This window comes from Diadema setosum, chromosome 11 (assembly GCF_964275005.1).
Source record: "Diadema setosum chromosome 11, eeDiaSeto1, whole genome shotgun sequence".
Lineage (NCBI taxonomy): Eukaryota > Metazoa > Echinodermata > Echinoidea > Diadematoida > Diadematidae > Diadema > Diadema setosum.
The window spans coordinates 29407434-29429616 of NC_092695.1; the positions used below are offsets into that span (position 1 = coordinate 29407434).

The 22183-nt window shown below is 38.1% G+C and overlaps 1 protein-coding gene across 1 annotated transcript in view; it reads left to right on the forward strand.

The window, feature by feature from the left end:
- LOC140235402 (uncharacterized) overlaps nt 1-18852 on the forward strand; it is a 36916-nt gene extending 18064 nt beyond the window's left edge. Inside the window, exons 19-33 of the mRNA XM_072315428.1 lie at nt 624-1369; nt 6392-6703; nt 7142-7474; nt 8436-8668; nt 9562-9941; nt 10511-10613; nt 11922-12085; nt 12998-13144; nt 14118-14186; nt 14655-14723; nt 15009-15060; nt 15642-15786; nt 16763-16900; nt 17687-17848; nt 18491-18852. Of these exons, the coding sequence (XP_072171529.1) occupies nt 624-1369; nt 6392-6703; nt 7142-7474; nt 8436-8668; nt 9562-9941; nt 10511-10613; nt 11922-12085; nt 12998-13144; nt 14118-14186; nt 14655-14723; nt 15009-15060; nt 15642-15786; nt 16763-16900; nt 17687-17848; nt 18491-18699 (3262 nt within the window). The 3' untranslated portion in view covers nt 18700-18852. The remainder of the gene's footprint in view (nt 1-623; nt 1370-6391; nt 6704-7141; nt 7475-8435; nt 8669-9561; nt 9942-10510; nt 10614-11921; nt 12086-12997; nt 13145-14117; nt 14187-14654; nt 14724-15008; nt 15061-15641; nt 15787-16762; nt 16901-17686; nt 17849-18490) is intronic.
- Nucleotides 18853-22183: the final 3331 nt, after the last annotated feature.

The following is a 22183-nucleotide window of genomic DNA, read 5'->3' on the forward strand; positions in this document are numbered from 1 at the left end:
CATGTACAACTGTACATGAAACAAAATCAGCAAGACTTTTAGTGTACCTACAACGTTTTGTATTCTCGTGTACCACAGAGTTAAATGAATTGTCTACTTTTCCCCTGGGAAGATAAACTACAATTTTTTCTCAATCATAAAAAATGGAAGCTGTACATGAGTGTATCTACAATATATGCACCTGTCAAATTTGCAATGTAGATTTACCTGAGAAATTGGGTAAAACATGATATATTTGCGGCACAAAATTTTCGCGAATTGGAGCCGATGGCCTTTTTCGTGGCATGAAATTTTCGCGAATTGCCACTGGCGTTCAATGCATATAGTGTAGACAAGAAATTTCGCGTGCATTTTAATTTGCGAATCTTGGCACTCATGAAATTCGCGAAATTAAAATGCACACGAACATTCCTCGTTTTACAGTATAATGTCTTCAGAAAGTAAGCGAGTGAATTTAAATTTAGGTGCAGTGTTGTATGGTATGCATTGGAGACTTTGTTGGACTTTTTAGGTGTGTGTGTGTGTCTGCTGTGTTCCTCTGATTGCACCAGAATTTAAGAGGAAAAATTTGTTGGTTAATGATACCTGATGGCCATGTCCCTGCATACTTTTGTCCCTTACAGAAGCAAAGCTCCAAACCAAAGCACAGAGAGCCTGATGCCCAAGGACTCCCTACGCAGTCAGTCCCGAGAGAGCTCCTACCCAAGCCCCATCCCAGCGCAGGGCTGGGTGATGGGGGAGAGCTCGACAGGGGAGCCCACCACCGTGGACGGGGGAGCCTCATCCCACCAGGGCGGGGACAACTCCTCCACCATGATGGCCCCCAGCGAGCGCAGCTTCGGGAGCATGTCCGACGTGGACCTGGCGGACCTGACTGACCAGACCCTGAGCCCAGAGGACACCCCCAGGACCAAGGGCAGTATTGACCATGGTGTGATTGGGCACGAGGGAGCCCCAGAGGGACTAGAGGATCTGATCGCGACAGCACCTCCTGTTGAACAGGAACCACGTACCGGAGAGGATGGAAATGCACAGGCTGAAGCTGGTACTAATGAGAACGACAGAGTAGGGTCAAGCAGTGTGGAGAATCTCCCTGGAAGTGAAACAGGAGACACTCCTAGATCAGCTGGTGATGCGTCCACTCCAAACCGCGGAGAGGAGGATGCCAGCGGTGGTGATACAACCCCCGGAGTTGAGGGGGAAGAGGTAGAGAACAAGGACCAGGGGGTGGTGGAACAGAGTCCAGCTGAAGATGTGGAGACACAATTGGAGCGTGGTGATTCAGAAGGGATCACTCAGGGACCAGGACAGGAAGATGCTGAGGCGGAGGACAGAGGAGACGTGCAATCTGAGACTGAGAGTGAAAAAGGTACCCTTGAAATTACATCTATTCAGAATGATACAACTGAAGACGTGTCACACATAGATGTAGATACAGATATAACCAAACACACTAACACTGATACAAGTGAAGAAGTTACGCATGATTAACAGCCATCACCACTCACAAAGTAATTCCAGAAATTCATCGAAACTCCTAAAATGACTCCATTTCATCATATTATGAATCATTTTCTTGGAGAAATTACAACATGCACTTAGGCTATCATCTTTACCAAATGAGTTACTTTTACTGGACAACTCGTCTTCATCACATCATGGCTCTACCAGTATTCATTCAAAATGTCTTCATGAGAACAGCCACTCATTGTTCATGTCAAACAGTATGTTACCTCATACAAAATGTTACTTGTCTTCATAGCTCTTCTTACTGTATATATATGTATGAATCTACTTTAGAGATGGAAAAAATGATTAGTTTATTTTAATGGTGTTATAAAGTACTAATATCTCTGAAGTTAATTTCCATTGGTGGCATGCTCTTTCCATTTCTAAAGAGTTTGGTAGGAGATTTATCCCAAAGATAGAGTTGTTTTCTATGGAAGCTGTGATATTAGTCAGCATTTGGATGAAGATCAGAGTGGATCGGCATATGATCAGAGATCAGAGTGGATCGGCATTGGTGTAGAGGGATGCAGCAGTCCATATACAAATCAAAACATTTACTCGTTTGCTTCGTTATCATTAATCAACTGCAAGGGAAATTTGATTCAGTGTGCTTGTGTCATTTGTTAATATTTTAATCTAAATTTTACCCTCTGGAAATTCCAAAATTACAGTCACAATCATACTGTTAAAATTTCAAGTTGGAGGAAAATCTGTAAACAAAAATATTTCATTCAAATCAATTTTAAGGGGATATATAGCTACATGTAAGTCCGCACAAAATATTCAAATCATTGGGTATAGGATATGATACCAGAAGTATTATCCCTAGAGCTATGCCAGATGGTGCAACTTCATTTCAGGCACTTACATTATATAAATGCCATTCACAGTGACATTTAAGGTTAGTTTCACATTATGCGTGCTGAAAATGATAGCAACAGTTCTGGGAAATGTCACATGTTTTAAAGGTAACAGCGATGTTGTAGTTTTTCCTGTTAATTCTGGTTATTGTACTAAAAATAGTCATTCAAAATCAAATTGTCTTCATCCCTGAAGTGAATTGTTTGGTGTGGGAAATCATGTACATTTCCCAGTGGGATCGTCCAGAATTATGTAACAGTGTGTGCATCCATATATCATGAGTCAGTTGTGAATTTATTTACCCCACTTTTTATTCTGCATGAATGTTTTACTGAATATGTGGCTGGTTTGTGCACATGTTTGTTTGTCATTGGTTGCTTGTCACAAATTTGTCCATCTGTATACATGCATGAGTTGATCTTACATTTGATGAACAACTACGTGCCCATGACATTTGTACACCTGTAGAAATCTGCCCATTCATGTTAACATCTCATTTTCTGTGTATGCCTTTGTATTTAAATACCACAAGTGACAGATTTATCACATTTAATATGACCTGACTCATTGCTGTGTATTCATTTCATAAAATGAATATTGCATTTATTCTATCACAATTTGTGGGAACTCTTCCCTAGAAAAACCAAAGAAAATTTACTTTGGCAGTGGAAGTCTGTATTCTTCTCATGCCATAGTAATTGTGTTTCTGAGAGGTGAAAGCAATAAGCCTTCGTTTATGTGTAAAAGTCTTCTTCAAGGGAATATGCACTGCATTTCAGTCAGCAATGGTGTGCATACACAATAGTACACTGTATGCTTTGATAACAATGTCGTTCATAGCAATTCTCGCTGTTAGTACCTATGATACTCAATTTAATTTCTTTGCATTTTTTATTTCATGTCTCTATTTTGGCAACAGCTTGAGGGAAACAAAAGACAAACAAATAGACAGGACTTAGAATTATATTTTATTGAATGCCTACAAGCAGATGGAATGTGCTGAAATGTTGTTCAATGTGAAGTATGTATCAAATTTGGAGTCCCTAATTACAACAAACATAGAAGCATTGACAATTATCATCTTTTGCAAAGGGGTTTGATAAAAGAGTTGGTCGATGGAAGCATCCATACTTTTATAAATTTCATGGTTTTGTTTTGTTTTCTTTTGTTTTTGATATATAGTGTCACAAGAGCTCTGTGAAGTTTGTGTATAATATTGTATCATACCCTTTACACGTAAGTGAATATTTGAGTGGAATAGTTTCTGTAAATTGTAGAACTCTGTGCATGACAATCACTGTAGTTACAGTACTTTCTAAGACATGATATGTATTTTCAGGATTATGTTCTAATTCAAAATGTTTAAAAATGGGCTTCCAATAATCGTGACTCAGTAAGTTATACAGAATTTTCCTCATCAAAATGTGTAAAATGCATTTTAGTGCACAAGGTACAATGTATACATGAACAATCTGTAAGTGAAAGAGAGTGAAAATCAAAGCGAGATTCCATGTAAGTGATATACCACACCCTTTAAGATATTACCTTGTAGCAGAGCTGAAGTTCAAAGGCTGTTTCCTGATTTCACAGCCATGCTAAGATTGTTTCTTATTGTTAAAGTTCTATCCAATTTCTCACCATTTTTTTTTTTAAAGTACAATTTGTATCACGCATTTGTGTACTTAGGCTGAAGGTGACAGGGTATTCATAGTCTTCCTGATAATGTAACTTCTTTAGGGGCAGTGTTAAACAGGCCAAAATCCTGAGTTAGGTGATAACATATTATGTTCATTGCAGTTTATCAAGATGTGTTAAAATGAGTTGATTTTGATGACATAATTCTAAAAGACAGGGGAAAAAAAGGAATTACAAAGTGTAGTCACTGTAGGAAACTTGAAGTGTTCTTAAAATTCTCATGTTAGTTGTAGCTGACTGGTCTACCACAGAAACAGTCAAAGCTATTACAATACCATAGTGTGTATCATGGTACATTGTACTTTTGAGAATTAGGATGTGATTGATTATGCAGTGTATGGCTGAGCATGGCTCTAATTTTGTATAATTTTCCACTTATTCAAGTGATTGGGTGATAATGTCGTTGGTTGCTGTTTCTGGTACAACCAGTTCAAATCGACACAGGAGCAAAGGAAGGCTGAGACTTTGTAGTGTAGGAAACAACCCCTTTTTGGGGCAATTTAGTCCCCAATTATGAACTTTGTAGTGTTTACTGTGAAGCAGATGAAATCATGGAAACCAGAAGTGGGCCCAATAAATACGAGAGAAGCCAGGAAGATCTGTGCCAGGTTGTCTTTTGTTCGTGACTCCATGCGATGAAAGCAAGTATGAAACCAGAAATCGGAACCGATTCCATCAGCTTCGGTACTGTTTGCAATGTTGTGAAGATTTCCAAGATTTTGTAAGAAAGCCTTGAATGGAATTTGCATTTGCGAGCATCTCTGAATTGTACAATTCAGAGAAACCTAATAAATCTGCAGTGCATCAAGATTTGGCATCATTTTCATGTTTTAAAACTGAGATTGCATTGCCTTTACTCTTTACACAACCTTCTTTTGAGCACAGAAACATTTTCAAATTTATATATTTATGACCTGCCAATAAGACAGGGCATTACAACACTTTTTAGGATTGCATGTGGTATTTTCTGCCAAGCTTAAAATGATTGGTTTGCAGTGTGGGAGTTAACTTTTCCCTTGTAGTCTTCAGAACCTCTCAGCGATTCATAGCCAAATCCTGATCTAATAATTTCATCTTAGTTTGACTGACTCTGACCTTTCATATTTTTTTTTTTGTTTGACAAATACTTGCTGTTCTTTGCATGAAGTGATGAATGAAATCTTTTTCTTTTTATGTATATACCTTAGAGCATTCGTGTAGTTTTTGAATTCACCCAACGAAATTACTAATGGCCATAGCTGACACATTCTAATGCATTTATTCATTTGTTTCTCATCAATACTTCAAATTCACCTGTCTCTTTACTTTATCATGTTGTGATGACTTTGTAGTGATCCCAGATACACTGTAACATAGTAATCCTCTAACTCCACAAGCCTTAAACACTAGTTGATACATTAAATGCATTGAACTGAGACCTTGTATTTAAAGATATTCTGTTTTCTCAGTGTGGAAGGGGAATGGTGATATTTTCCTCCATGGCTTTTAAAAAAAAGTAATTCTATTTTTTCATTGTGTGTGTAATCAGTTGTGTCAGCAAAAGGGGCTGTCTGTATAAAAAATGTGAAAGAAATTGTGTCATTGGAAATTGAACTGGGTTGCATGAATCAATACTCATGTTGTACATATACACGTACAGCATGTATTCCTGCAACATTGCACACTGAAAACTTCACCTGTTTTACATGTATGTGCTGACTGGTTTAACTCGACTCAAGCTCACTGCAAACTGCACTGAAGCCAAAGTTTGAAATTCAAATTCATGTTTGACTGTGTGATGAAAGGAGAAGGATAACACTCAATGAAATAATTTTCCACACTTATACAGAGCATTCATCATGTACATGTACATAATGGAGATATGTTGTCTGCAATGTTTGTGTACAATTTGCTATGATCTTGCTTTGATGTGCCTCATTTTTGAAATATTCGAGGGTAGAATAACAAAGGCAAAAATTTGTCAAGAAGGGCAGTTTGTGTAGGTATGGCTGCTCATGAATGATGTAGTTCATGCTGCAAGTTTATAATTTGTCAAAGTGTGTTTTAGAGCACCTTTTACTTCATGATTTTCTTAGCAGATTCCATGAAAGTACAACATGTTAAGTGAGTCCACTTCCTTCCAAAAAAAAAAAAAAACATTTTGTAGATCATGGCTCTCAAATACTGCTTTCACTCAGAAAATGTGTGCATGTTCATCGTTATTGTGCAAGCCTGTTGCTTAGTCATTGCTTTGATGTGTCCATATTCAGTCTTGACTTTGTACGTGCATCTGTTTCATGTTCATCTGTCCATCCACCCATCTGTCTATCCACTTTACATCCTTCAGTGCTACCATCAAGCCAGCACACTTTCAGGGCCAAGGCCATAGATAGTTCCCCATCTTCATCATCACCATCCATGCATGCTGTTCCTCCCGATGACTCCCACTCGTTTGTCCCCGTGGAAACGTATGAGAAGAATCATCCACATCATCATCATCACCATGACAACAGCAACAGCCCACAGCACACGCCCACCTCTCAGCATCAGGGCCCGCTCACTCCCAGGGCGAAAGTTGTATCGCTTGAGTTGGATGTGCAGCATGGAGTCCCTGGCTCCAAGCAGACACATGTCAGGTCACAAAATAACACGCCTACTGGTAACTATGACCATTGCACTTGTGTCCATCACTACATGTATCATTTCAGTTGTGGATTAGTATTTGGTTTCATATTGTTGTTGATGTTATTGTGGATGTGAAATAGTTTTGTAAATCTTGTCAAATGTATCATAGAGAATTTGAAAATTGTGACATTTCAGTAGTTTCAGTTGTCAGAACACGTGTTCCTAATATTCCTTTATGTCTACTGTTCAAGTGATATCTGTTGGTCTCTTCAATGGATTGTGAATGTTCAGTTGTTTTCAATTAGTGTTGGCTTTGTTAGAGCTCAGCTTGACTGCGATCATTAAAGTTAAAAGTTATGACCTCAGCTGTCCAGATGACTTTATAAATTCAATAGAGTGTGAGTGTGTATTCTGTCATAAGAATTATTAAGTATCTATATTCATGAGGATTCTTGTGTGATCTGTATCGCAGCTTATATGAGGCTGTTGAGTGAACATAGGGACCTGCTTACACACGAGGCTGACCCTCAGCACCACGCCCAGCATCCAAGGGATGTGCCTGAGTACCTGCTGATGATGCCTGCAGTCAGCAGCAAGCCTCTCACTCCCCGGACCAGCCCCCAAAACAGCAGGCCTGCCACTCCTCGGTCAGGAGGGGGAGCTTCACCACGCCTTTCTCCGTCGCCCACGCCATGTCCGAGGCTGTCCAGGTCCTCATCGCCATCACCGAGGAGTGCATCTCGTACACCCTCCCCTCGATCTGTGGGTGGTCACTTGTCGCCCAACATAGGGGCATCTCCAGGAGGTATGTTGTAGCCCTTACTGACCATTTGAAAGAGTTCATTCTGACATGCAGGTTGACAATAGAAAAGTTTGTCTATCTACATGGTTATAACGAATGTTCTTTGTGAAGGTTTTGTATTGTCAGATAGCCAATTTAAGCTGTGTTGAAATATGTTCATCAGCTGGTATGATTTGTTTTTTGTGCCTTTCTTCTGTAGAGGTAGCTTGGAACTGCAGTTGTAAGACTAATCTACAATATATGGTCAGTTTTAGAAAAAAAAAAAACAATGATCACAGAAGCATTTTCACCTTCAAAATGCATGTCTCCTGGTCCATTAATGAACTTATTCAAACTACCCACTTTGTATTAGTGCCAAAAGATGGAAAGGAGATCTAAACATGGTTTTTTTTTGTTTTTTTTTGAGTGTGTTTTGCTGACATAGTGATCAACATGCAAAAAAGAAAAAAAGAAAAAAATAGAGTCCAGATACTTTAACAAGGTGTATCTTTTGCTGAGCATACACCAGTGTCAAGCTGTCTGGGAGAGTGCCCCATTCATGAAACAAAAAAGATTACTGTAAAACATGATATATTCGTGGCACGAAATTTTCGCGAATTGGAGCCGACGGCCTTTTTCGCGGCAAGAAATTTTCGCGAATTGCCTCTTGCGTTCAATGCATATAATGTAGATAAGAAATTTCGCGTGCATTTTAATTTCGCGAATCTTGGCGGTCGCGAAATTCGCGAAATTAAAATGCACGCGAACATTTCTCGTTTTACAGTAATCACTGCAGGCTGTTTTTCAATTTATGCAACTTGATTTCCTGTCCTATTGGAGGATGTAGAGTGAAATTGTCTGTGCTGTTGAGTTTGTATCTGCATCAAGAAAACATTGCTTACATCAGGCACTCATATGTCAAGATTTATATATATATTCTCGTACAATCCTCATATCATTTCTTTGTCACCTTTCTTACCTCCAGGGTCTAGGGCTGGTAGTCGGACTCCGAGTCCTTCACCATCTCCCCCGACAAGACCAAAGTCCGCCCGCTCAAAAGCCGCATCATCTCGGCAAGGTTCAGCGTCGAGCAGAGGAGATGCCGACTTCTCAATGAAGGTGGAATCTGTTGCTGTTGGTGACGCCGATGCAAGTGGACATGGCAGCCCTGGACTCATGTCAGAGAGCAGACTAACCATTACTTCAGAGGATGCAGAGGTAATAGGCCTAATCCTGTCGTGCATTTTTTTTTTTTTTTTTTTTTTGCTGCGCTTTATGGGACTTTCAAGAGCACAGGTCTATGGTAGCACAGAATGGCTAGCACTTATGAGTATCATTGCTTCAACTTAACCTGTTGAGGGCGAGTCCTGAGTATACTCGGGCAGGGTTCTATGGGAAATGTGTGTTGTAGCAAAATTAGCCCCTCCTCAACGGGTTAATGGCTTGCAATGCTTTTTAACACTGTACACTCTGTGCCACCAACATTCATGAATGCTTGTATGTTCTGGCATTGTACACGGAATGTGTGTAAGGTATTGTTCACTTCTATACCTGGGGCTATTTTGATGTATCTATTTCTTGGTTAGATATGTAGCACATAAATTTACATCACATCTTGTGAATTAGTGTAATTTTCAACCAGTTTATTTAGGCTAGAATGTTTGTAATCTCATCATTGACGGGCAGCATTATGAAGGGAGAAAAACTTGGTAACCAGCTAGTGTAAACAGAACCACATTTATAGGCAAGTAAACAATTGATTATGAATGCAAATGGAATTTATGAGAGCACTGGACAAATGTCTAGATACCCCAGGATAAGTTCCTGACATCCTAATGGTTATAGCTTCCTTTGACTTGGCATGATTTTTTTTTTTTCATCTTTGTTCACTGTTTTCCAGGCAACAATTTCCAGCTGGGAATAAATAGTAGCAATCTAGCAAAATTGAACAAGGTTTTCACAAGATAAATGTAGATGTTGAAACTGAAACCATACTGTTGCTTCTAACAGTGAAAATGTTTTGTTGATATTAAAATTATGTGTGACAGAGAAACATGAAGTCAGCACTCATCATTATGTGACTGACCTGCCTTCATTCCTCCTATATTCAGGTTTCTGCAATCACCGATAACTATGACGATTTGGGCATCATTGATGACGATGGAGCGGGCACATCCATCTGCACCCCGGATAGCGAGCTCGACTTTTCTCGCAGCGGCGATGCCACGGGCTTCTCCTCCGGGGCTGCCTCCCCGTCGATCACCATCACCACCGCTCCATCGACCGACCATCCCGCCATGCTGGAAGTTCCTGGGAGGCGACCAAGCTCTGCTCCGGGACAGCGGACAGGGGTTGGTCCTGCACCCAGGCTGGGTCTGCCCACAAATTCTGGCGGGAGTGTGAGGCCTGCATCAGCTAGAAGGGCGAGGCCGTCTGGCCGGTCTCCCTCACCTAGACTGAGTGTGTCCCCCTCCAGGCCCACATCACCAAGGTGAGAATGAAACTCTTTACAAAGGAAAACAGGAGGATACTTCGTTCGAATTATGTAAGGAAATATGTGAAAGGCATCATTGGGAACTTCCAGGTTGGCATTAATCTACGTGGGCAGTTTGTAAATGCGGAGAATTGTTTGTGTACACCAGATTATGGCAGTTGTAGATTTAATCATGAGTGACTTTTGGATGTAAAAGACGTTGAAACAGCCTTCACATATCAAGTTGTGATATATTATAACAGTGTGAATTCAATGTGCAATGAAATCTGGGCCCTGTTTTATCAAAAGATACACAGTCAATTAAAAATTTCCTTACCACACAGGATGCCATAGACTTACCATAGAAATCAAGTAGGGCATGTAATAAATTATAACTGGGCCCAGAACTCCTTTCACAATAATGAACACAACATTTATCTGAATGATACACACATGGCAATCCTCTTATTTGTAATGGATCTCACAAACCTTGTCCATCACTGTTCTTCAGCTCCAGTGTGCTATGAAAGACATCTGAAAATAATTTAAATGTTTACTTCATATATTTGTTGTTGTTGTTGTTACAGACCAACATCTCCCCGATTCAGCCGACCTGTCTCTCCCAGTGGAAGGCAGAAGGGTACAATGTGGGAGGGGCGACCTGTACCTGAGTTTGGACATTCAAATCCTGTGAGTATAGCATCACAGCACAGTGTTGACTTTTGGTCAGTTCCAGTCAAGCATATTCCACTGCATTCTTGAAAGATTATAAATCAAACACAAGTATCAATTAGTGCGATTTGATAAGATTTGCTGGTCACAGTCTTACACTGCCTCTCAACAACAAACAACTTCTGAGTTGGTTTATGGTTATATCAATTTGCATGTGTGTGTGTATGTGTGTGCATGTTTGTGTTTGAAAGAAAGAGAGAAAGATCTAAGGAGCCACTGGAAGAGAGAAAAATATCAGTATACAGTATGTCCTCAAAAAAATTACAATCAGATTTTCGAATTGATAACACCCAATATGATTGACCTGTCTAAATGCCACTTCAGGGTCTTAAAATAAGACATCTTAGCTGTATTTTGCAGAAAACCCCATTCAATTTGGTTAAGCGGTCACAGAGAAATGTAGAATGTTATAAAGCATGTCATGAGTCTGATTCTTCCAATTTTAACACTTCGATGCTCTTGTGTGTGAATACTATAGGCAGAACTTGGAGGGAAGAGATTCCCGACATCTTCTACAAAATTCCTCGTTTCTCTTTGACCACAGAAGAAAATCGAATGGGGTTTTCTGTAAGTTGTGGGCAATGAGTTATAGTTTCATACTCTGAATTTGTATTTAGATTGATTCTCTATCTTTAAAGATATCATTGCAGAGGGTCCTGTTGTAATTTTTTTTGGGACATACGGTACTGCTCGATAAGCTTACTGGTGTGTTTGTGTGAGAGAGAGGGGGGGGGGGTGAGCGAGATAGATAGATAGTTATATATGCTGCACTGAAGTGTGTTTATGTGTGAGAGAGAGAGAGAGAGAAGAGGAGACCAAGAGAGTACTGGATATACCAAATATTCACAAGGTTTTAATTGTCGCAAACTCTGCAAGTCAGGTGCTGTTCGTGAATTCGAAGACACACGCAAATATTGACTCTGATCCCGATATGGATATGATGTGCACGTATACATTTCTCCATTCTGTACCATATTTCACCATCGTGAATTTAACCGCTTGCAAATTCGTCGAGAAACCCCGATTCATGAAAATTTAGACTTGGTGAATATTTGGCATATACAGTAATATGACTATACTGCGCTATAAGCTACACGTGGATGTGTGTGTGTGCATGAGTTTGTGTGTCTGTATGCACCGCCTTCATCATTTTATTGCCACTATGCTACCTATATCTACTTTGTTGTGTCAATGACATAATGGATAGAGGAAATTAAGAAAAAACAAAAAATGACAATACAGAGAACCCTGAATTTTATTTCACAGAGTGCTGAATATGAGTATTACCAGAAGCAACAGGAAGCCAAGTCATCTGTGGACATCCAAAAACTCTTCAATAAGACGTCTTCCAGGGATACCAAGAAGAGACTGAGTAAGGCTGAGAAGGCAAGGCAGGAGAAAAGGGAGAGGGAAGCATTTGAAACAGAGAGGTGAGATATGTGATATATTCTTCTAATAATCTATCGCACTTTCTTAGATATGAATGAATTATGTTCCTCCACCAATCTATCAATACATTTTTCAAATATGAATTGTTAGATATATACCATGATGTACCTCCACCAATCTATCATACTTTTTCAAATAGAAAGGTTAGATTATATCATGATGTACCTCCACCAATCTATTAAATACTTTTTCAAATATGAATGGTCAGATATATACCATGATGTACCTTCACCAATCTATTACACTTTTTTTTTTAAATGAATGGTTAGATATATAAAGTGATGTACCTCCACCAGTCTATAATACTTTTTTCAAATGTCCTGCGTAAGCTTCCTCTCTATATTCTACCTAATATGCAATACCACCTTTCACATCTTGCTTAATATTGTTAATGAATGATTTGCCAATTTCCTCTGGGAGAAGAGAAACTGTTTGCATGAAAGCCACATATTCACACTCTTTGTGCATTGATCTGTGTTTGTTCATGAAACATGATAGTAGTCATTTTCTGTACAATGCTTTTCCATAATGTTTTGGTGCTCAGTGTGCGCCCTCAATGAGTATACATTGCATCGTACAGGTACTCGTCATGTTTTGAAAATGAGTCGGGTTGAATGTAATACTAGGGATCTCTACGTTGGTGTTGACACTCCTCCATCATAGCAGACTGCCATCTTCTCAACACACATACCATGTCTTTTAAATTTCTTAATTTGTCAGTACCACTGTGCCTCTGTTACAGAGAGTCTGCATGATTTTGGATGGAATAGCATCATGCTGTTGTTGTTCTTTTTTGATAGGATCTGCATAGCAGAAAAGATGAATACCACACAAACTAGGATTCCATGAAGAGTAGTGTCCAGCCAATTTCCTTCATGTTTTTTTCTCACCAGAGCGTACCTTGAGCACCTGTGGAAGAGAGAGATCGCCTTGTACAAGCGAGACGACGTCACCTTCAAGAACTGGGAGAAGGAATACATGCTGGACAAACTCAACAAGGAGAAGCTGCGACAGGCCAAGCGAAACATGATGCTCCAAGAGTGAGTTCAGGGGTCAAAATTTGCATATATCATGAGCAACTTCCTGTGTGGTCTGATGGGATATTGATGTATTTTGTTAATCTTTAGGGACTATGCTCAAGTATTGCTATCATTTCTGGCCTAGCTATTAACCCATATTGGGCCATCTACGGGATATTCCATAGTTCGTCCGAATGCCGCAGGGGCCACATATGGAATATCCCGTAGTGAATAAAATGACATATGAACGACGTCATTCACTTCCGCTGAGTACTATGACTGTACTATGCATTGAATGGCAGCATGTTATGTACCATATTAAAGAGATTTTTTTTTCCTCTTGCAAATGGTATATAATGTGGGTATGTTTTTTTTTCATTGCTTGCTAATGAAGAGCAATTGTTTGGAGAGTTGTCTGTCTGTCGGCATGTGTGTGCAAACTCTGCTGGGCCACTTGGGTGTTTGTTTACACGGGTGCGTTGGCCCAATATGGGTTAAGCTAAAAACTGATGCATTAAAACTACCTTGTATATACAATCATTTTTCATCATGTAAACTGGATACTGTAAGTTTGGATTACCTGTACATTGTTTTTAACTGGCATTTTATAAGTTGTAGCAATAGTTTTATCATCAATCAATTAACAAGTTATGATCACGTGATGAGCAGCGTGATTCCATCTTGTAATATGTGACATAAGTAGTGTGGTGATATAGTGACTGATATTACGAACCAAAATATTCAAAATTGCTTTTGTTGTATACGCATGAAAGATTCATTTGACCTTGAGATCAGCTCTACTTTAGTAATCTAATTGTGTGGATAAATTAAAGTGTTTACATGTACGTGTAGTTTCTCGATAAGATGTTGACATTCAACATAATCACTTTTTAGCATATATGCACAGACTTCTTCAGGCAACTGCCTTCCTCTGCTAGTTTTTGCTCCTACTCCTCACTAAGTCTGCTTGGTTCTAATCATTATTGCTCTACAGGCAAGCAGCTGAGCACAGAAGGCAGATGGCCCTACTGAAGAGGATTGGCCCCAGTGTAGACATCCATGAGTATGTAGCATTCCAGACTCTTCCCTTTCTCTCCTCTATATTCCTTTGCACATATTATTAAGTAGCATGACACTTAACCTGCCTTTGGTAAGGCCTATTTGTTCATTATCATATTCACCTTTGACAGAAGATCATGTTTATGACCAAAAAAAAAAAAAAAAAATCAAATCAAATCAAATCAAGACTGTGTTAAGATGTTGGTATTACAATCACAATAATTTACAATGGCTAGAATGTTACAAGTACCAGGCATTGCTTTTCCCTCCATTTTTATGTAAAACTTAGAACCATGTGTTTTATTTGATATTTTTTCACTTGTTGTGTAAGTGCAAATTAGGAATTTAATTGCTATTGTCTCAGTTGTAGAAAAAGTACAAATAAGAAATGTTGACGTTATCATATAGATACAATAAGATACTTGTATAATTATGATTAGCTTATGAGAATTTACTTCTTGAATTTTTCCAGATTGTTCAATGCTCAGACCAGAGGTGTTTCCAAGGCAGAAATGAAGAGGGCTGCAATCAGCATTCAGAGGTAAGAACTTATTCTGTGATGAACTATAATGTACAATGAATGCACACATTCTCTTAGCCTGTCTTTTAATGATGAAATGTACAATAATGTACCTTCATGAATGTATAATGTTAATTTCAGGATACTTAAAGGACTGCATATTCAGAGTGAAAAATACACAGGCTGGTGCCATACCGGGAACCTGCCAATAGAATGTTTGAATATGAAAATGGCAAGCTACCAGAAATATCAGCCATGTTTTTATCACATGATGATTAAAATCAAGCTTGTACTTTATTTTTGCAGGTTTGTCAGAGGGATGATTGTGAGGAGAATGCTGGCCAAGGTGAAGGAAAAGGTGAGTGGTGTGCTGTTGTTGTTTTTGTTGTTGTTTTTTTTTTGCAAAAGAAAAAGGAAATGTAAAGTAGTTTTTTGATGGCAGTAGGAGATATGATGAATATAGGCTTAAGAGTGATGCAACTGTAGATGTTGGAGAAAGCAGTCAATAGATTAGATCATCTTGAGTAAAAATATTGTCAATGATGCGCTGCATCTGTGAGTTTGTGCGAAGAAATAGTTTTAAGACATTTACACAGTCTCGTGTAAATATAAATCGGCTTGCAGGACCATCAGCTTTGATTGCTGCTGATTGCAAATTGTGTAAACGTACATCTAGAATTAGCCCAAAATTGTTAGCATGCATTAAATATTCAGGAAAGAATGCATAAATTCAGATACAAGGTGTAAGTACTATTCATCAAAATCAAAGTTTTGGCAGGATTGATAAAGATCTAAATTTTGTGTGTATTACTGTTAGTAAATAAACTTTGGTAACTTTTTTTTTTTCAAGTTAGCAACATATGATGTCAATATGTGCACATTAATTCTTTCATCATGAAACTCTACATGTGATTTCGTCCAAACCATTGATATCTGTAGAGCCGCATCCATGCTGGATCCTTCAAGTCCTTCATCAAGTACTACTACACACTAATGAAGAAGATAGCAAGGTGGCATGGTGTGGGCAAACCCAAGATTCACCTTGACCTCTGGGAGATGGACGAGTTCATGGATAAAAAGAAGTGTAAGAGAGATTCATCGACTGTAAACTTATTGTACTGACTTCAGTCCATTCACACTATGACAGCTCTTCCCATAGGAATTTAAATGTTAAACTTCCAGCTGAACTGCTGTGGAATGCAATTACTTAAAGCCACTTAAAGGGAAGCAACAGCAGTGCCCTCTGTCAGCAAGAAACCATATCAATTGTTGCATTGCTTCAATCAACTGTGTACCTCTATGCATGGCAAAATCCAGGTGCACACGCCGTTTCAGATTTTTAGTATCAATTTCATCTACAGAAACTGTAGATGCAGGTGATTGTAAAACAACTGTCGTGAAGGTCTATGAAAATATTTTTAGCGAGAAAATTCAGGCAATCACTTCCAGCGTTGAGCTTCTAACAACATGTAGTTACAAATGACAAGTTGGAAAATCTCCCATTTGCTTAACTGGAGGATTTAACATGTTACCGTTGGTTGGATGAAAGTTGGTGTGTGTGCAATACAGAAGAATATCGATAAATGCAAGGTTTTATTTCTTCCGGAAAGTTGTGTGGGATATGGTAGCACTATTTTGTTAGCTGTGTGAATAAAAATCGGACATGCACTGTCAGAAAGGCTTTTTCTATTCCGCTGGCATTTTGGTTAACATTTTATTACCCTTTCGACTACTATTAAACCAGAAATTTTCACTTGCATTTTATTTTTTTGAATTTTGGCAAGAGTCAAAATTCTTAAAATTAAAATGGATGTGAGAGTTCTTGTTGACACTATATGCATTTAAATGCCAGTGGCAATTTGTGAAAATTTCATGCTGCAAAAAAAGGCCATCGGCTCCAATTTGTAAAAAATTCATGTTGCAAAAATATCTTGCTCGACAGTACATGTATGTGCAGATTCTGTAAAAGATAAATGATGTTTCATGACATGTCTGCTTGGACATAGGCTGAAGAGTGTGTGTAACAAATGAGAGCAATGAAATTCTTTCCTTTCTTTCAGTCTACGAGTACGTCTTTGCCAAGAGGATCCACCCTGAAACAGAGATGGAGGCCAAGGATCTACCGGCCTACTTCAAGGAGTGCGACCACTTCCCTTCCAAGAAGGAGATCAACAACTCCATCCTTGGAGCCACCAAGAGTGAGTTTGGTCAAGGAGAGAGTGGTGGCCAGTCATTGGGTGTTATGGTAGAATGAACTGCCAATTTACAATTTGTGCATATACAATGTAATGCCATCAAAGAATACTGATGATGGTGATTTGAGAAATTCAGTTTAAAAACACATTCAGATACTGTTACTGATGTTTAGTAATGTGTTATCATCACATCATCATAGAAATAGTGTAACATTGATATTGCTAATCATTGTAACTATCAGTAAAAGCAGTTCTGGTATCAAGAAATGGTAGTTGTAGTAATTATGAAAGTAACACCTAACAATAATCTAAAGAAGAAAAGGGACAAGAAAAAAAAAGAAAAAAAGGAGGAGGGATAGATGGTCAGAATCTCTGTTTTGAGTAAATCATGCATTGGCCACATCATTTAATAGGCCACAGTTAATTAATGTGCAATCTGTAGTGCCAGCTGCTTCTTTAATTTTTGCTTCTTATGGATTCAGTGGACTTGTTTCTTACTGGCACATGAAAGAGTTTTTGCACGTTACAGAGTCAATTCAATTCAATTTTTATTTCCGATTCATTATGTTTACAAAATGCATGTAAACATGAGCAATTATTGCCAAAGTGTAGATGTAAGACAGAGAAACCACTGAAGGAAAAAGGCGAAAATATGAAGAAAAAAAAATGGGAAAACATATGAGCTAACGTAGGTACATAGAGAACATATCAAAGCTTGATGTCAAAGTTTGGTGTGTGTAGTGGCCTACTGGTGTTTTGAAGACTGCATTTTTGTGTGAATGTCTACAGAGGACTTCAACAAACCAAACCTGATGCTGAAAGAGAGGGAGGTGTCTGAGATCGTCTTCATGATCTATGTGCCCCGGGGCTCTGGGCTGCAGCCCAAGGAAGTCCGCAAGTCCACCTGGCTGAACCCCCTGGTGGATGGAGAAGAGGCTAGAAAAATGCTAGGTAAGTTCTTTAACCTTCGACATCCCAGGGCCTTTGGCCTCCCAGGGCAGCTGCTACTCAATATGTCCATAGAAGAGGGACTTTACCATTCTCTCGTCTATTCATTCTATTCTGTTCTATGACTGTGGTCATTCATATGACTGGAAGTGTTCTTTGAGTAGATTTGCAAGAGGTGCCACATTGCACAAGTTTCTTAGTATCCAGCTTTTAATTGTCTGTCCTTTCTGTCTGACTCCTTGTATTTATATTAAAATTATTCATTTATTTCTTTGCGAAAGTAACCCTGCATGAGTGCGTACTTTAGTGAACTTACTGATCGTGAATGAAAAGGGCTTGATTATCAATTCAGATTGAGTAGCTAAAAATGCTTTTGTCGATGAATTCAGGAAAGATCCAATTCTGGAACGATCGTCATTCATTTCAAGGTTATTCAACCTGTGTGGAAAATGAACTGCAACTTTACTGTGTACTTATACTTCTGGCATCCCCTTTATTGTTTATGGCGGATCAGAAGTTGCAAAAACTATCACACAACTTCAAAATGTTTGCATGATTCACCTCAGATGTTTTTAATATCTATCTGTGACAAACCTCACAAGAATGTTGTTCTTTTTTTGTTTGCAAATGTCCATTTATTCCCAGGGACTGATGCCGTGAAGGACATCCAACTCCAAAAGTCCCTTGAGCTCGTCTTCAACTCGATGCAGGAACGCAAGGAGCAGAAGATGTGGGAGGAGAAAATCCGCCAGAAGAAGGAAGCCGAGGAGAAGGAGAAGGCGGAGCAGGAAGGAAAATTGCAAGAAGGAGAAAACGAGGAGAACGGCAGTCAGAATGAAAAGGTTACATCCTAGGAGAGAGTTATGCTTCAATGAACAATTCTCTGATGAGCGTGAAAAGATTAAACAGCAACAGTAAGCTGCCATGCCGCAGTACTATTGCCATGTTGTTGAAGTAATGTTTGTACTGGAATAGCTTTTATAATGGTACAGGATGACATGAATGAATTGTGGGTTTGTTTTTTGTTTTTTGTTTGGTTTTTTTTTCCAGTGAGATGAAGTATCATTTCTGTCAGATGAAAAGCAACTATGGACTGTTATTCAGAATTATGTTTATTAATTTCCAATAACACAATGATATTCATCAGGCACGATTTTGGTTCAGAAATCTTTTTGAGCAACACATTTTTCTTTTTTTTTTCATTTTTTCATGTCTCTAAACAGAAATTTGTCACTCATTTCCTTCATTCAGTAACATGGTTGATCTTCATACGGGTATGAACTATCTACTTTTGTGTGCAATGACTCATTGAAAATCATGTTTAATAAGCTTTTGCACTCACAATATACATGTATATGTTATAACTTATTGGACTTGTGCCAAGATTAATGTAGCATAATTAGTGCCTGCACAATGATACTGTCAGACATAATATTTTTATCAGTCTGGTTTATACTCTGAGACATTTAGCAACACGAGAAAGGGCACAACACTTAAAAGGCACATGTGCAAAATGAAATACCCTCCGCTGCAGAGTGATAACAGTACATGTATTAGATAGTCGACTTTGATAGGCATATAAAACTTGCCACATGTGACCATTGAAAGTCATTGTTGATTTATTTGGGAACTTGTTTCTCACCTGGTATGAGGTCTTCATTCAAGTGCTGTGTAAAAGCGTGTAATAAATTCTGAAATGTTACACATGTATGAGGTCAAATGTCATCGAGTATTTCAAAGAACAGTGTCCTGTCGAGATACAATGTACAAATCTCAGAGTTGACATCATGGCCTATCTAGCCATATAGCATGATAACTTTCCCTTTGAAAATTACATTCCTCTGCAAGCTTCAAAGTATTTGACCACATGATTAGAGGGAATTATGGGGGTATAATGATGTATTGCGGGGGATGAATTACATTTTTTTTTTAGATTCCATAGAAAAATCTGTTTTTGACCATCATACAGCAGATTTTGGCTGAAATTTGTAATATGTTTGAATTTTCACTGTTATGAAGCTGTGCAAGAACATATGCTCAGAAAATATGTGCATTGATTTAATAATTGATCATCCGTTCAAAATATATGTACATTGCAGAAATTTTTTTCAAAAGAAACAAACTTTACGGATGAACTTGACGTCAGCTATGAACTCCAGTCCGAAAATTAACCATTCCAGATAAAGATATTTGTCATTGATTCTTCCTGAATACTTTTTTTTTCAACTGACATACCCGTCCGTGATGTTTTTATATTTCATTGACAAAACATTATCTTCATGGTGAAAAGCATACCTAATCTTCCTTTCATCTGAGATTCTGAGATCATCAAAGCTGAGATTAAATGTATTTCTTTTTATCTATCTTGCCATTTGCTTGCTGATAGCACATTTGCATTGTAAAATTTCCCTCAGATCTGTGACATATTACATTTTGTTAAGAAATTGATGATGGTTAGTCAACTCCGAAGTTACTGTACATATCTGAGACTATGACTGAGTGCCTTAGTCGTATCCATTCTGTGAATATCCGTCCCAAAATACTTTCACTTCCAAGGCATTTCTTGGTCCAACTTCATGTAAATTTGCAGTACTACGCTAAATGTGGCTTGAAAAAAAAAAAAAAATCATGGAAACCAAAGTATGATCAGTATGATTAGGCAAGCCCAGTGCTGGGGATGAAATAGTGAATGCATTGTGCAAATGTCATGGACCAAAGATCTAATTCCTAGCACCAATAGAGATTAACTTCATTCTAATACTACCTAAGCTATAAAAATCTATTCCTTTGTCTAGAATATGTAAAACAAATTTTCTGTCATGTCAACCATAAAAACTGACCTTTTTGTGTAAATGAATAAATGTAACTGAGACGCAGTAGTGTTGACATGCTTTTTTCACTCATCCAGTCTTTTGCTCAAACAAATCTGATGAAAAAAAAAAGATAATACTTTTACTTCAAAGTGAATTAAATGTGAATAAAATCATACTCTTTCAATGTATTGGGAAAATCAAAGCATGACTTTATAAATGGACGCTATTAGAACATACTTGAAAATGTGTTCAGTTTTGAGATGTAAAACTATTGTTTCTTTCACATAAGATTGTAATTTACAACCTGCAAAAAAATAAAGTAACATCCACGATTGTTGTTGCAAGTGTGCTGTACTGTTATTTATGATACAGATTTTTATACCAGATTAAGGTGCAGTCAGCGAGTTGACTGTGGGACCAAAGAAGTGGCATCAGCATGTGCAGAATTGTAGTTATATGTGTACAGAAAGTCAATTTATAGCGCAGCTGAAATTTTTAGAAGCTTTAATATTAATTGTGTTAAGCTGTTGGGAAATCGACCACAACCTTGTCTAGCCCCTACACTCCATTCTTCTATCACATGTATTTTAATATGTGCCTACATGTTCATTGTATATATGAAATTCATAAGTTTGCATGTAATGCATTGTACATTGTATATAGTGTAAATATTGTTCATTTATTACAATAGTGACAATTTGTAAGAGAAACTATTTGCATTGTACAGTGATGTGGGAAGATACTGTTTCATCCTTCATCAGGTACACATACTTACTGATTGCAATCAGTGAAGCTATAAAATTGTAGCAGGTTCAAAAATTGTGGATCTTCAATGTCGACTTTTGCATGTTTGCGCTGTATCGTGGAACTTTTATACTGCAGAGGGCTTTCAAATTTTCAATCAGGTATTCAAGTGCTCCTGTATTCATTGAGACTACAGGCTGGTTCAGCATGTATGTTTTACGTGATGATTCAATAAATTCTAAAAGATAGCTGCACAAATTTGCATACATGAAATGTCTGTACACCAAACCATCGTCTATTACTTTTGAGCAACAAAGGCTGTTATTGAGAATTCTTGATTTTTGGCCGCTTATGAAATGGCTGCTTATATATGTGCTCCTCTGCTGAAATTTTGTATATTTTTTCCGGTTTGATTGACTAGGACTTCGATAAATTATGACCATATAAAATTCCATTTCTTACAGTACATGTTGTCATTTCTATAAAATTTAATGCATTATGTTGTCTCAAAAATTTACACAAAATCATGACCCCCTCCTATCCCTTCTAGTACCATTAAATAACATACAAAAAAGGTCCATAATCAGTGTTGATGGTCCTAAAGGTATTCATGGATGAATTTTGTTATCCCTTCCCGTATGAAATGGGCCTAAAGTGTGTACAAGATACAGCTCTTCATGTTGGCGATACATGGTATGTCACTCATGTGTGTTTTCCTATGACTGATTCATTCCAACATCACAATTATTATTATTACTTTATTATTATCATTATTATTTTA